The sequence below is a fragment of the Anoplopoma fimbria genome, chromosome 4, assembly GCF_027596085.1.
Source record: "Anoplopoma fimbria isolate UVic2021 breed Golden Eagle Sablefish chromosome 4, Afim_UVic_2022, whole genome shotgun sequence".
Taxonomy (NCBI): domain Eukaryota; kingdom Metazoa; phylum Chordata; class Actinopteri; order Perciformes; family Anoplopomatidae; genus Anoplopoma; species Anoplopoma fimbria.
The window spans coordinates 14,156,186-14,171,417 of record NC_072452.1 but is presented as its reverse complement, the minus strand read 5'-3'; the positions used below and the strand labels follow the sequence as shown (position 1 = coordinate 14,171,417).

General features: G+C 42.2%; 1 protein-coding gene across 1 annotated transcript; it reads right to left on the bottom strand.

Annotated features, from left to right (window-relative positions):
* Positions 1-1,482: 1,482 nt before the first annotated feature.
* Positions 1,483-15,070, bottom strand: LOC129090376 (E3 ubiquitin-protein ligase RNF38-like). Its single transcript, XM_054598015.1, has 13 exons — positions 13,875-15,070; positions 13,755-13,839; positions 9,579-9,631; positions 9,232-9,413; positions 7,767-8,226; positions 6,632-6,772; positions 6,331-6,519; positions 5,498-5,659; positions 5,300-5,403; positions 4,077-4,158; positions 3,850-3,971; positions 3,316-3,415; positions 1,483-2,601 (listed from the first exon to the last, which is right to left on the bottom strand). The coding sequence occupies exons 1-13, from the start codon at positions 14,103-14,105 to the stop codon at positions 2,539-2,541; spliced, it is 1,974 nt and encodes a 657-aa protein (XP_054453990.1). The 5' UTR covers positions 14,106-15,070; the 3' UTR covers positions 1,483-2,538.
* Between the last annotated feature and the right edge of the window lie 162 nt (positions 15,071-15,232).

Below are 15,232 nucleotides of genomic sequence, written 5' to 3'. Positions count from 1 at the left end.
TCGTTTTGACCTGCGTCATCTCATGTGGTATGACTACTGTTTTGCAGTTTACTACCACAACAACACTGTAACACAGATGATGGTGATAAAAATAGTTTCAGAGAGTGCAGTTTTTATAAAACATTTTAGATTCTGTCTGAAAACTTGGTTGAAGGACACTGACTGTGGCCGACATCGGTACTGAGCGTCTGAAACCGTCGGGATTAAAGGTTCAGCATTTTAGAGCTTTTGTTATCGCGCTGGTCGATTTTGTTCCTGTGGTCTCCCTCAAACACAGAGAGAGAGACAAGATTTGACAAAAGCTCTTACTTCTAAAACCACAAATTTATTTTGTTATTTCGTAACAGAAGTCACTGCAGGACAATAGGACCGACTCGATGTAAGTAATAAGAAATCTGTTCCCGGCTGCCTGTGCCTTCTCCCTCACATTCTTCTTCAACAAGCTGTGTAAATGGTCTCCAGTGAAAAATACAATGACATTTGTTTTGTCTGCGCCTCAAGCAGCTCCATGCAAGTTGCTCGCAAAAGAATGTGGCCATTTATCCGGCTAAGCCTAGAGTTGACGTCTGCCTTTTGGACTTCAGCTGTAGATGCTGTATTAGTTTGTACAGTAACAGAAGGCGCAAGACTATAGGAACGTGCTGCCAGGGAGACAGCTGTGTGCAGTCAAGGAAACAGACTTGTACGTCGACAATGGGGGAACAGATGAGTGCTGCGAGGGGAGGCGGACGGTCTGGCTGCCTGTCTGTGCACCAACTGTATGCACACATTCATTTAGATTTCATTGTAGTTTAAATGTTCACTGATAATCCTTTCCAAGTTCATAACTTGTCCACCAGGGTCTTTATTACAGTTTCACTACATTGTTTAGGACTGCTACAGTATTATGTTTTTTTGTTTCACGGTTCCCTTAATATATGCAACTTACAGGACTATAATATATATATATATAACATATATATATATATATATATATATATATATATATGTGGCAGAACAATAACGGGTGTAACAGCAGAGTCGAGAGTATGATGGGAACCCTAAGAGGGGTGATGTTGGATGTGTTTACTGTCTTGCCATGTTGGCATTGATTCAAATAAGTCTCTTATGTTTATGTCCTGTCTAACAAGCATAACAACCTGCAGTTAAAGTGTGATAATTATATAGGGTCAACCTGTAAACCAAAGGGTATGTATCAGGGGAACTAAATGATAACACAAGGAAACAACCTGGGCAGATGTGGAGAGACGGTAGTGTAGAACAGTAACGCCGCCTAGTGGCAGCTTGAAGTCACTGCACCTCCAGACCAAAATCTGAAAAGATGGAGTCACCCAAAGCAGCAATCTGCAGTCAGTGTCATTTTTAATACAACCACCACTTCAACTGTAACACAGAGAAATTCAACACAACCAACCCAACGTATTTCTATGGCTCCTAATTTTGCAGCTTAAAAAAAAAAAAAAACTGAAAAAATATATACAAAATGCTCAGTTTAAAAAGTTTATATCAAGCATTTTATTTGGTATACAGATATTCATAGATTTATACAGTATATATAGATATATGTATATATGTAACACATGTGCCACCGCAAAGTCACAGACAAACTTATTTTTACTAAGAAAAGAAAGGAAAAGAAAAGTATATAATGTGCTTAACTTTAAAGTAGTGCTGTGAAGCGCTTGTAATGAAAGATGATCAAAACCGGAATGATGAGGTAACTGCCAGGCAGGAAAACAATCGCTTATAATGGTTGAGTAATAATAATAATAATAATAACAACAACAATAGTAACAATAATCATCTACTGAAACAAATGGATCAAATAGGCAACCGAGAAATATAGTGGCAGCATGGACCCTTAGTGTCAAACTAGAGAAAAGGATTTAAGTCTATAAACATACATACACACAGAGTATGCATACAGACAGACAGTGCATGAACGTACAAACAGGAAATAGAGTCAGTCACTCATGAGAGCAAAAACGCTCCCATGTCGTTACCCTTGTCTGACACACAACAGAAACTCAGGCATGCTCCAGGACATCGAAAAATATCTCTCTCTCTCACACACACACACACACACATACACACACACATACACACCCACCCCCACATGTACCACAGCCCGGCATTACAGGGCTGACCTAACAACACTTGCACAGTTGTGGTGCATGCACGTGTATACACACACACACACGCGCGCACGCACGTGTACACACACACGCGGATCCACACCACACCAGAATAGTGGTCAGGCAGGGTGAAGTTCACTAAAAGATGTGAGAGCTTGCATTCATGTGAACAGACAGTAAAATAACGAAGAGGGAATCTGATCAGATCAAATGTAAGGGAGAAGGGATAAAGATGGAAAGGATAACAAACAAGCAGAAATCGCTGCACGAAAACACAAGGAGTGGTGTGTGTGTGTGCATGTGTGGGTGTGTGAAAGCACGTACATGTGTATCAATATATCTGGAGCAGGTAGTGCTGAATGTGTTTGACAGACAATCAGGAGCATCTGGCTCCCTCATGTGGTCACTCTGAGTCTCTCTGGACCTCTGAGGCGTCGGCCCGACAAATGGGACATGTCCTGTTGGCCTGAGGACAGAGAGAGGAAACAAAAAGGATCCAGTTAGATTATAACTTCAGTCCTGTTATTGATCAGACAACATGCCGATTCCTAAAACTGCACATTTTGGACAGTAATTAAACTTACCACTACACTCCCCCATTTTCTTTTTCTGTTTTGTATCAATCTATAATCCAATTCACACCGAGGCTTTGGGCAAATGCCATCATGCCTCTTAATCATAAGACTGTGTGATGATTAACACAAGAACTAAGTGTTCGAGAGCCAATTTTTTGGTGGGAAATTAAGTGTTGAAGAATGTGTACAGTTCTTCTTCAGATGTTCCTGTCCTGGGGTTTAGTGTGGTTTGACTCTTCTGTGCTGAATTTAGGAACATGCAGGCACAGGCCTGATGTTTGTTTCCATCATGTACAAGTTATTTTGCAGAGTGAGATACTCACTACACTTTTATAATCAAGAGGTACCTGTGTCACATAATTAACGTGTACTTGGACTGTGTGATTGAGTCTTTCAACAAAAAAAAAAAAAGCTTTTCTCTCTTTCAGTTACTGATTGAGTCTAAACACTGAAGGGTACTTGCGGCTGTCATCAGCGAGCTATTAGGTGACACTGACGCTCAGAGACTTGAATTCATTACCAGTAGACAACAGTGTGATTAGCCTTTTATGAACTCAGAGATTATATATCTGTTACATGGTTCTCAGTGTGAGGGGGTTACTTACCCTTAGCCACTTGTCGACACACTTCCCGTGGAACTCATGGCTGCAGGGCAGGACTCGCAGCAGTTGGCGGGACTCAAAATCACTCATACACACCACACACCTGCAATACAACACGTATGGGCATGTAAAGTACGGCAACACAAGAATCCTGTTTAACAAACTTTGTACATCACACACTGGGGCATCAATGCAGATTTAGGTTGATTGGTTGTCGAGTCAGACCTCAAGACACTGTTGTTGTTGTTGTTGACACATTTGAACATCTTTCTCACAATGCCCAACCCCAACAGACAGAGATGACATTTAATTGTTTTCCAATATGTATGCAAGTTGTTTTAAGCTTTCTGTAGCTTGCAAAAATCACATATATGCTAAAAAAACTGCACAAACTCTGTAACTGACGAATGTTTGCCCGTCTCAGAAAAATATTAAAACCACAAAAGCGCATAGTTTTGGTGATCCTGAGGAGCCAGTGTAAAATATGAAAAACCCCAATCAACAAGTGATGTCCTGGTGTAAAAGGGCAGCACTCACAGTGTTTGTTCAGACTGATGGTTATTTGGATTGAACCGATAGGAAGGAAGCTGTTCGATGTCTCCCTTGGTCAGTCCTCGGAGTTTGGCCTCACCCAGGCGTTCAGCGAGGTTTAACAGGGCCTGTGAGGAAAAAACAAAACAACATCAGCAACAACTGAAGAATAAGAGTCTGCATCCAGCAATCATCCACACAAAAGAATAAAAAGTAGGCAGATCAAGACGAACCTCATAATTTTCAACTTCTCCATCGTCTACATCCAGCTCTAGACTGATAGCAGGACCTGTGGGCTGGACTGGCAGCATTGAACTACAGAAGGAGGATGTAAGTTCAATTCATCAAAGGAGCAAATTATGCAACTAAATTGAATAGTTAATGGCCCCCCAAAATAATTATATTTTCCATTTCATTCAAAATATCGAAATCTTACCTCATATTTGTCTGTGTATTTAATATTTCACCATTATTTGAGTGATTTCAATGTTGAAGGCTCAAGGCATGTTTCCCCTTTATCTCACGTTTCTGCCCTTTTGTAGACAGAACTTTTATGTAACAAATAATTTGGTAAATCACTTTTTAACTTTCCAGATCTAACTAATGTATAAATTAGTTCTCACTTCAGGACAATACTTTTCAAAGATCTCAATTGTCCTTGTCCATGGAAAAAATAAATCATTATTGTAGTTCAACAAAATTAAATGATCTGACCATATTTTCTCCTAAGTTCTAAATACATATTTATTTTATTAAATAATCAGTTTAATCAGTTGCCCTCTCCAGGCATAACAAATCAAAATGTCAGGTATCAACTAGGTCAAATGTATCCATATATTAATACATTTTTATAAGAACTTGTAGATTTTGTTGGGGGATTTCCTTTTCTGTCTGCAGTCATTTTAATCACCCAACATAATCATCGTCACCTTGCAATTGGTTGCATTTTTCATAAATAAAATATCAGGTATCTACTGTATATTTTGCCAATACAAATAAAGATGGTGGTACTGGGCACAGTTAACAATCTTACAGCTCTGGCTAGAGTCCAGATGATGTCATACCTTCTGTTTCAAGATGGCTGTATAATGTTCTACAACTTCTCCAAGGAGACATGAGTCTTTGGAGACCTGTTTTAAGTTTTAGTGGAGAAGACTGTGCTGAAATCATATTAAAAGGTTTTGCATTTTGCAGGTTTTGGGATAAAGTGATCACTAAAGGGTAAAATCCACTTGATTATTAACATTACATCGTCATTGTAGTTATAATATGGAGGATGGTGATCTCTGTTTGTGTTGTTTTTTCTCATCCGTTAGTCTGATTGTTTGCATCTGCTTTTTGGTCTGGTATTTGCATTATGTACCATTATTTCTGAAGGTAACATTAAGTGTGTTACCTGTATAAACTTAAAATAAAACAATGGAAAGAAGTGGAGTAAATGTTCTGATCTACTTACAGGAAGTAAGGCAGGAGGCTGGGGTGGTAAGGCGAAGGTGGCAGTGGCTGTTGTGATCGGTACCGTCGCCCCGGGAGACGCCGAGGAATAAAGTTTGGATAGGACTAAGGAACAATTGACAAGACATGCATGAGAAATCATTGACATGGATTTTCTGCAAAGGAAAACAAATGTCTTTAAATTATTCCTAATGCTCACCACTCCGAAGAATTCTTGTGGCAGGGGATCATGGGAGAGAAAGTGAAGCTGGGTGGAGTGTGGTGTGAGGGCAGGGTGGGTGGCCGGAGGATAGTGGAGCCCAGCACCTAAAGACAGGTGTTCTCCAAGAATCTCCACGTCATTCTCTATCCTCTGTAACGGCTGGTAGCGTGGAGAAGAAAATACACACTGTTACTACCTGTGAGATTGTGTCATGTGATCACAACACAAGCAATTCAAAACTATTCAAACATTAAATAACAGATAAACGTGATGAAGAAAGTGAGGTGGAGGAAGGGGTATCAAACCTAAAAAATATGATCATACAAATATTTAACATATAATCGTTTGCATGGATGAACCTAACTTTTATCCTTCTTTGTTTTTCCTACTTATGTCATTAAAATGAATCTCAGTGAGCATCCAGCTATTTAAAAATGGAAATTCTTTACCCTTTGTAAACTTTGACACACTGATTATTTGAACAAGATTTTGAATTTCAGCCGACACAGACATTTCTTTTTTATCTGCAATACCACTGTGCAGGGATACGTCCAATATACACCCTAACTCAGTACACGTCCCGGATTATTACTCAGCACTGTGCTATTTCCAGGTGCTTGCAAACACTCAAGTAGAGCAGAACAAATTGTTCAACTCAAATGTATAAAACATGTATCATCCATTTTGCTTTTATCATGTTTTTATACAGCAGGCAAACTTTTTAAAGCTTTAAAGATGCTGACAGTCACACTGGGTCCTCAATTAAATGCCTTTTTTTTTTTACAATATTCACAAAAGCTGCCTCTGGTACCAAAATAATTGGTACTCACCGATCTGGCCTGCTGCGTCGGATAGGGTCCAAACTGTCCAGGCTGTGGCATGTGGGGTGGGTGGTGGGAAAGGTGTGCTGGGGGGTGAGGGAGGTGATGAGGGGGAAGGAGGAAGGCTGGGTCACTGGACAGCAATGATGGGAACGGGTAAGGCATGGGTAAGTGCTGCACAGAACAAGTCTGAAGGACCTGGCAGAGAGAAAGAAAAACAGCAGCAATATTTCATTTAATGAGGGATGTTTTAAACCTCATCAGTAGCAGAAAATGTGCAACTGTAATATAAAGAAACAGACAGACTCACAGGAGGAGGGACACTGCAGACGGGATAGTGCTGTCCACTGAAGACTACTGAGCATGCTGGGATCTGCTGAGGAGTGGAGCGAGGCGGCAGGCCTGGTGGCGCCCCCGGAGGAGACACAGAATACGATACCGGAGCTGCACCCTAAATGTGGAGGTCAAAAGGGCAAAGGTCAACCCTAAGAACAGAGACTGTGATTTAAAGCTGAGCAGCTGGAGTCACAATATTAAACCCACATTATCCAGGTAGCAAATTAAGCAAAACCTCACGCATCAGTGCTGACACCACATATGTATCTTTGATGTTGAGCACAAGTTTAATGATACTTATGAGAGGATGTCCTGCAGTTACAGTAGTGTTTTGATGAAAAGCCTGTCCATGTTGTTACTGCCATTCATTTGTGGATATGAATTCTTATGATTTTCAAATGACTGAAGTCAAACATCTTTCATTTGCAAATGATCTTCATTATATCACCTGAATGCCTAAACAGTTTATCTAGTAATGTAAACTCTTAACTTCGGATCCAATTACTAGTGTTGTGTTTCACTGTATTTCTAGAGATGAGATAAAAGTACACACTGTCACAGCACCAATTAGAGATCATCATAACCAATTTGTTGAATATTGGATATGATGTTTTGAAGTAAAAAATTATTCCTGTTTGTATCTTTCTGAAAAGATTATACTCTGCTGGATAAACAGGCACACAAGCCAGACAAAGACAAGCCTACGTTACCAACTGAATCTTTCACCTACAGGGTTACAGGAAATGAAGTTACTGCTTTCAGGTTCAAACAGACCACAGTAATTAACTCATACTCTGTAGTTTATACCATCAACTGCAAATATGTTCATATACCAATTACTAGCCGGTTTAAATTTTCACATTGCCTTTTTGATAAACTACACCGTCAGTGTTGTTTTTCTGGGTGTCTTGTTCTTGTGCAGCGTGAGAAGGAGACAAGAATTAACAAGAACAAAAGTACCTTAGAGAATCACACCGTCAGTAACAGTTAATCATGTTTTCTCATTTTAAAAGGTCTACTGGAATAATTTTTTGTTATTGTTGTTATTTCTTAGCTGTATGTACTTTTTTCCCCTAATTCACCCCAACAACATTATCTCATGAAGTCACCTGCTCATGGAGGTCCAGCATCACACTGCTCTGCTGGGATGGGTGTGGGTGGGGGTGGGGGTGGGGGTGGGGGTGTGGGTGCTGTGGATGGGCCGCAGGGTGCATCAGCCTGGGAGACAGGTTCGGTGACTGGTGGAGTGGCCTAGGTGAGGGATTCGGGACATGGTGACCTGGACGCTCATCAAGCCCAGGGCCCAGCCCCCGGGGAGGTTGCTGGCCGAAGGGTGGGTAGCCCTGAGGGGGAGCCGGGTGACGGTAGTTCTCGTCCTGGTGGCCTGGCGACGGGCCGTGGTGGGAGTGCAGGTGGTGGTGGTGATGATGATGGTGGGCGTTGGGGTGGTGATGGTGGTGGTGGTGGTTGTTGTTGTTGTTGCTGTTGTAGTGGTGGTGGTTGTTGTGGGAGTGGTGGTGGTGGCGGGCCAGACGGTCTCTCCGGCCGCGCTGGCGTCTCATTGGCGGGCTGAGGTGGAAGAAAGAGGGGAAAACTTAAGAAAAGGGACAACGGAGCTGTGTCGTTGTTTGTATCATAATAAATACAGTGCTAGGGCTGTCACCTACTGCAAGCAACTTTACAGATACTTATATAGCAGCAAACAACTATTTACTCTGTAAATATTTAATGGAGTAATGGCTACCTCTTCACTAGAGAATGAGACCTATTGTCTCAATGAAATCACCTGTATAAATGAAGGTTATATAAAACGGAAAGACCTGAGCTCTCTGCTAAAGTCACTCTCCCTCTGTGTGTGTTGTTGACTAAGCTTCTCCTTGCTTAACTTACATTGCCATGCCAGCTGCTGAGGCTTTTAGTGGCTAGCTGACAGGCCTGTAAGCACTGCCCTCTGATAACATTGTCAGACTCACAAGTTTAAAACAAAATTATCAAAAATGATTACCTATCACCTCATTTTATTCCACATAATCTTCGTTCTTTTTCTAAACCTGATGCCGTCATTACCAACAATGCAACATGATCGACAACGGTTGGGTTGGAAATTTGGAAGTGTTTTTGTGAAATGTATGCAGTTTTGTGAAAATTGTAAAAAGAAGAAAGACATTTAACAACTCCTTGTTTGTTTTACTTAATAAAGTGATTATCAGAACAGTTGCAGAATAATTGTATCAATTCAGCTCTATTTCAATTATTTGACCAGTGCATTATTGGCAGCAACTGTCCAAAAAAAAATCTTTTTCATTCTTAAAGTAATCTGTGGATTAGAGATTTTTAAAAGATTAAAAGACAATTCATGGGTTACAGTTTCTTGAATCCTTGTTTTGGTTTGTTTCATAAAACTGTGATTGAACATTTTTAAGTCTTTTGACTGTTTGTCAGACAGAATAAGCAATTATATATTTGTCTAAATATTATTCTTTTTTACATTTTATGGGCTCAACAGTTACCAGATCAATAATGAATATAATGGTAATATGTATTTGTGCCACACACACACACACACACACTTACCTGCGTCGGTTGCGAACAGGCGTGTGGCATCTCTCTGGCATGTAGTGGGGGTGTGGTCTACGACTGGGAGGCAACTCCCAGGGCCGAATGGGAGAGGAAGGAGTAGAGGGAGGGGCGGAGTTAAGATCCAACATGGCCTGCTGGGAAAGACGCTGCCTCTTCGGGCTTGGGCTGTCTTCCATCTGCACACAGAGGTAAAGGAGGGGGGGCGACCAGGGGGGTGGTTGGTCAGGGAGAAACACACATGAGGACACACAAAAGGGGAGATTGAATAAGAAATGAAAACAACGACATACAAATCCTATTCAAAGCAGAGGCAACAGGCAGAGCTCATGTTTCATACTTACTTTGTCCCGATCCTCGCTGCACACATTATCTGGATGAAAATGTAGCACTCCTCCTGCAGGCCACAGAGGAAAAAAAAACAACAACAAAAAAACAGAATCAGATAAAAAACAGGGCTGAGAAAAACATCAACATCACAAGACAAACCAACATATGCTTGCTAAGCAAACAGAAATACAACAAACAGGCAGCTGGTTGCCTTTGATGTTATTGTCCATGGATCATCATAAACAGATATACAGACCTAAAACAACTAAATTCAACAGTAATGACAAAAAACTTGCATCCAACATCTTGCTTCACAAACAGAGTTACAGTCCTCATCGAGGTCTGTCCGCCTAACAGCCTTTAGAATTTCCTGCTTTAAACAAGCAGACAAAGGAGGAAGCCATCTCTGGAGGATGTCACACTGGGCTCGTTCTCTCTGGTTTCTCACAGACAAATCACTCCCTCTGATCTACCATGATAAGTCAGTGCAGACTCACAGAACACATCCACTTATCAAAAGTTTACAGAACACCAGAGTATCCTGTTGGTTTGGCACATGTACAGGATAGTTACCATAGTGTTCCATCAAAAGGTGATATTATCAAATTGAATGGGCGATAGAAAGAAAATTTATTCTATTTATAAAGCAAAAATGCCCATCCATTACCTGGCGGTTTCAGCTTCTCAAATGTGATTTGCTGCTTTTCCCCTTTTTATAACTATTTAATTGACAATTTTTTGCTTTTGTAGTTTGGTCAGACATAACCAGCAATTTGAAGACATGACCTTTGTGTTTGGGAAATTTTTGAGGTTAATATTCTTTTCTCAATTGAATGCATAATGCTTTCATCCTGAATAAAGCGGTGATGCCATAAACATAATTTCAGAAGAACAAAACACTCTTCTGGCTGTTTATCCGACAGTCCACATGTGCAATCTGTATGCAGCATGTGCACACAGTGATTTCAGCAGCTTAAGAAGGATGTCCTTGAACTCAGCTGACAAGAGTTTCCTCTAAGCAGTCCCCCAAAAACCTTTAATCACCACAAAAAGGGGGGAAAAAGTCTCCTCCCCTCATCTCTTTCTATTTCTATTTCTTCGTCTATGCCTTCCTCATACAAACAGCCCCTTCTGTCTCCCCAGAGACAACGGATCTGAAAGCAACCCCCCACCCTTTTCTTGTCTTTGCGACGCCACTCCAGAACCATGTGAAGGCTGCCGATAGTGACAGCTCAAAGACGCCCTGCTAGCGGCTGCGGAGAACAGAGGGACAGTCAGTCGACAGACTATCCAACAGTAGGGACAACACGCTGGCTTACATCTTTATTAATCTACCATGCCTTTTTCTGCAGACCTCAAAGGGTTCTGGTTAGGGCTGGGTTTCGTTTGGAAAAAGATCATAATACCAGTACCCTTAAAGTGATACTGATTGCAATAGACTACTTAAATTGATACTTTTAAATCTACTATATTTGATACCCATCATGTGAATGGAAGCATTCGCTTACGTAAAATGCCACCATCGTTTATATTATTTTAATCAAATGCCACAGGCATGTAGAATAGCGATACTTTGGAAGGTTTTTTGTGGCATCTAGGCACAATGAGTTGTAGTTGCTGCGGTAGTGGGCAAATCACAGCTTTCATTAAATGTAAGTACGCTTGGGGCGATGGCGGCGAGCAAAACCATACAATTAGGGATTTTTTTTTCTAGATCTACAGTATGTACAAAAGATCAAATGCCATTATTGTTTGACTGGAGAAGTTTGGATACTACTTGGTACTGGGTTATTTTGGACGATACCTTAAAGATATTGCGTACAGATACCTAGCTCTAGTCCTGGGCCTCACGCCAACCATGTGTGTTTTTCGGAGAACTAGGTCTGTTAATGCTGATTCACCCCGAAAGGCCATAGGAGAGGGGATGGTGAGCCAGAATGGACGGGTTCTGTTGGCGAGCAGACACGACCTTGTTTCCTCCAAGCATTGCTGCTGGGGAATACTGACACCATTTATTTTACGACAGACCATCATGTCGGGCTGGCAAGACAGTGAACTTAAGAGTATCAGCTGTCATCAAGTAGCAATATGCTGCTGTTCTATGATAAAGACTTGAACCTTTATTTTGGAGCGAAAGGCCAACATTTTTGAAACACTCTATTCAACCCACGTAATCGTCAGAAATACCAGGTGAACATAACAGTATTAATGAAGATCGGTAAAAACTGGTTGCTTGCGATACTGGCATGTTTTGGGATGCAACACTCGCTATTAAAGCCTCACTGGGGGATAAAATGCTTGAGAAAGGGGGGGAGAAAAAGAGGAGAAAAACAGAGATAAGACAGAGGGACACATTTTTAACACCCCCAAATACAACCCTGACATATTCTACATGAAGTGATGCCTCTAGGCGTATTACAGTGACATGTACAAAAACAAACAAGCACCAACAAAGAGAAAATCTGTATTACGCACTTATACATACACACTCTTACTCTCTTTTGAGCATGTTACACACACGCACACACACGCACGCAGTTAAGAAGGAGGCAGATCACACAGCTGGGAGACACACTGTTTAAGTCATCCACACAAACCCCTCTGTAGTCTCTCATTTTGAGAAGCATGTGTTGTTGTGTGTGTGCGTTCCCTCTGAGTGGGTTATTTTGGGTGTTTAGCAACAACGCTGCCATTACGACAGAGACCCATTAAAAGCCTGCTTTCATTCATTCATTCACAGCACTTTTTTTTTTGCCTACAAGGAAATCCAATCTAGTATTACAGAAAGTTTCTCCAGTCACTGTTCCAATGGTCAGCAATGGAAACCTGCTGAACACTAAACAGACTGGTGTCAATGTTGAATACAATGAAAGGAGGCTGGGGTGAAGTCTCACTTTGAATTTTCTCTCTGGCAGATGTATTTGTTTCTTCCTCAAAGTTTTTAAGGATTTTTTGTTTGACTTATAGTGAGTTTGAGTTGGATAAGGAGCCTTTACTGTTGTGGGCATGGAAAGCCTATTAAATAACAGTTTGAGTGATACCGGGCTATGCAAATAAACTATACAAAATGGGTAAGCCAACACAACTCTATGGTTTCTTTGTGTTCGGACAGTTCTTTTGAAACTATAACACCTTATCAATCTTTACTCTACCATGCACCATTAGATAAGAGATCGGTTTGACTATTTGGGGACAAATAGGGCTTTGCACAGGCTTTTATGAAAGATGAATAGTATTAAGGCTTATGGATGAAAGGGATGGTGGAGGAATAAAAGGCTGTAATATGCCAGCCTGCATCACAACAGTGAGCAATCTAAGACCAAAAGATCAAATTGATATCAAGAAAGAGATTTCATTTCAAACTATTTCAAGGCTTGTTTCAAGGCTCCAAACTGTTTTTTAATTCGACTCTTCTCATACATACCGATGCTTGTGTGATGACTGAAGAAGAGAATGTAGGCCGTCTAAACCAAATCAGATCTGACGATATGTGAAAAGATACTGCTCTCTAACCATCACTATTGCAGTTTGAATGCACAAGAATTTGACTGACCTACCGGGCATGTTTCTTTTTTCCCCTCATAGAATATGAACATATCACTGTAAGTCTAATAAAATGTTATTAATGCATTCCTTGAATGATTAGCTATACTGTTTCTTTCCTCGTGCCTTGACAACAGGGGTTATATTATATGACCTGCAGTCTAAAAGGAAAATTCTGCAGTGTTACATTCCTACTGGAGGGCCAGTATAAGCTGCACTGTGAACCAGGCAATGACATACATTACATTTATTTAGCGGACACTTTTATCCAAAATAAGTGCATTCAATAATGTGGATACAACCCAAATATTGTAAGAACATTGTAAGTATATCAACTTCATTAAATATGCTGAAATGATTGAGGTGCAACATAGAGGACAAAGTTCAGGGGGCTGGTTTACCCTCCTGACCTGAGTAAATGCTATTCAAACCTCCAAAGCGGAGCCTCCTCCACACCCCCTGACATGGCATATAGCTGCTTTTTAAGCAACAGCTTGCAGTGACAGCACCAAGCCTTTTAGTTCAATGTCTCAGAGCCTGTAGAGCTGCTGCTGGTCTGCCTGCATCCCCCCAGGGGGGGGTGCATCCTGTGTGTAATGATGCATCTAGCCGGGCTGCAGGCCCTGTTTACTGGAGCTTTTGCTTACCGGCCCCGGGGTGTCTGTGAGCTCCGTGCGCAGAGTGGCGCTGCGCCCCCGCGGACAGGTAGCTCCCCTGGGCGTGCTGCTGCTGCTGCTGCTGCTGCTGCTGCTGCTGCTGCTGCTGACTCTCCGGGTAGCTCCCGACCCCCCCCGGTGCGGCGCCCAGCCCGGGTTGCTCTGCTGCGGGTAGCCCACCGCTCCCCCGCCGGCGTTCATCATCATGCTCCCGTTACCGACCGCGGAGCCGCCGCCGCCTCCTCCTCCTCCTCCTCCTCCTCCGTTGCTCCCGACGTTGCCGCTCATGCCGAAATGATAGAAACCGGACCGAGACCGAGACCTGGTCCTCGGGGGGTCCATGTCTGCGGAGGGCGGCGGTGCAGGGACGTGATGATGGCGGGGGGCTGGAGGGAGAAACAGGCAGCAAGCCTCCCTGCTGTCCCTGCTGTCTCTGTCCGCCTGGTTACCTCTGATGACGACCTGTTTTCTGAGGCATTTACAGCTTGTTTTGATCCGAGATGAGACACCTGAAGACAAGCAGGAGCCCCGTCTCCATCCACACGTTATCTCAAGTCACCACTCACACACCAGCATATACAGATGTCAATAATAATATAATAATATCAGCCTGCAGTTTAACAAAACATTAAGGAAATATGCACATTTTCTGGAAGTTTTGGCGTCTGATCTTTACTGTCTTTTCACAGTCAAATAAAAGTACATTTAAGTCATAAACCAGCTCATTGCCGACGTGTATATTATCACGTAAACCAAGTTATCACTGTCGCTGGTTAAGTTGAAGACTTAAACCCTCAACACAAGATGGCTTTCTGTTAGCAAACTAAAGGAAACCTGCAGCCCTGCAAGCTGGCCAGTTATGAGTTATTACCAGCACATATTTGTGATTAAAGCCCCTCTGAATTGCGACATGTGGAGTGACACAGTGGAGGACCCCTCAGGTCTGACTATACCTGCTCGTTCATTAGCATCAGCAGCTAGCTCAAAGCTAACAGGAAGCGGAGTCTAGAGGGGAAAACAAGTCCAACAGTGCCGACATTACGAGCTAGCTAACGTCGCGCTGTATCCATGTTAGGTTTGGTCGTTAGACAATTGAAGTAGCAGATTACCTCCCCGACCTTCCCCGTCAAGTAACGAGGGCAGTATTTATCAGGTTTAAAGCCCCTCTCGTCTTCGCTATCGAGTGTTTTCTCTGGTCAGCGGGGAGTGTGGAGATCAATCAATGGGGAGGTTCACGGCTCTGCCAAGGCATCCTCAATCGATCGCAGAGACACCAGCGCTCGTCACAAGCCTCACCCGCGATGTGTTTGTTGGTAGATAGCGTTAAAAACACAAGAGAGGAAGCGTTGGCAATCAAGCAACACCTATTAAAGATAGATTCCTTTAATTAGCAAGTCTATAGTCGATTTTAGAGAGCTGCTCGTTATCCGAGTCGATTACTTTAGTCTGGCAAACCCCGGGCAGCTGCT

Bases quoted from the DNA above. Each gene is read 5' to 3' on its own strand.
- LOC129090376 (XM_054598015.1), bottom strand. From the start codon at position 14,105: ATGGACCCCCCGAGGACCAGGTCTCGGTCTCGGTCCGGTTTCTATCAT. The intron at 5,660-6,330 runs GTGAGTACCAAT...CCACGCTACCAG, and splicing joins CGACGCAGCAGGCCAGATCG to CCGTTACAGAGGATAGAGAA. The intron at 3,972-4,076 runs GTTCGTCTTGAT...TTTTCCTCACAG, and splicing joins GAGAAGTTGAAAATTATGAG to GCCCTGTTAAACCTCGCTGA.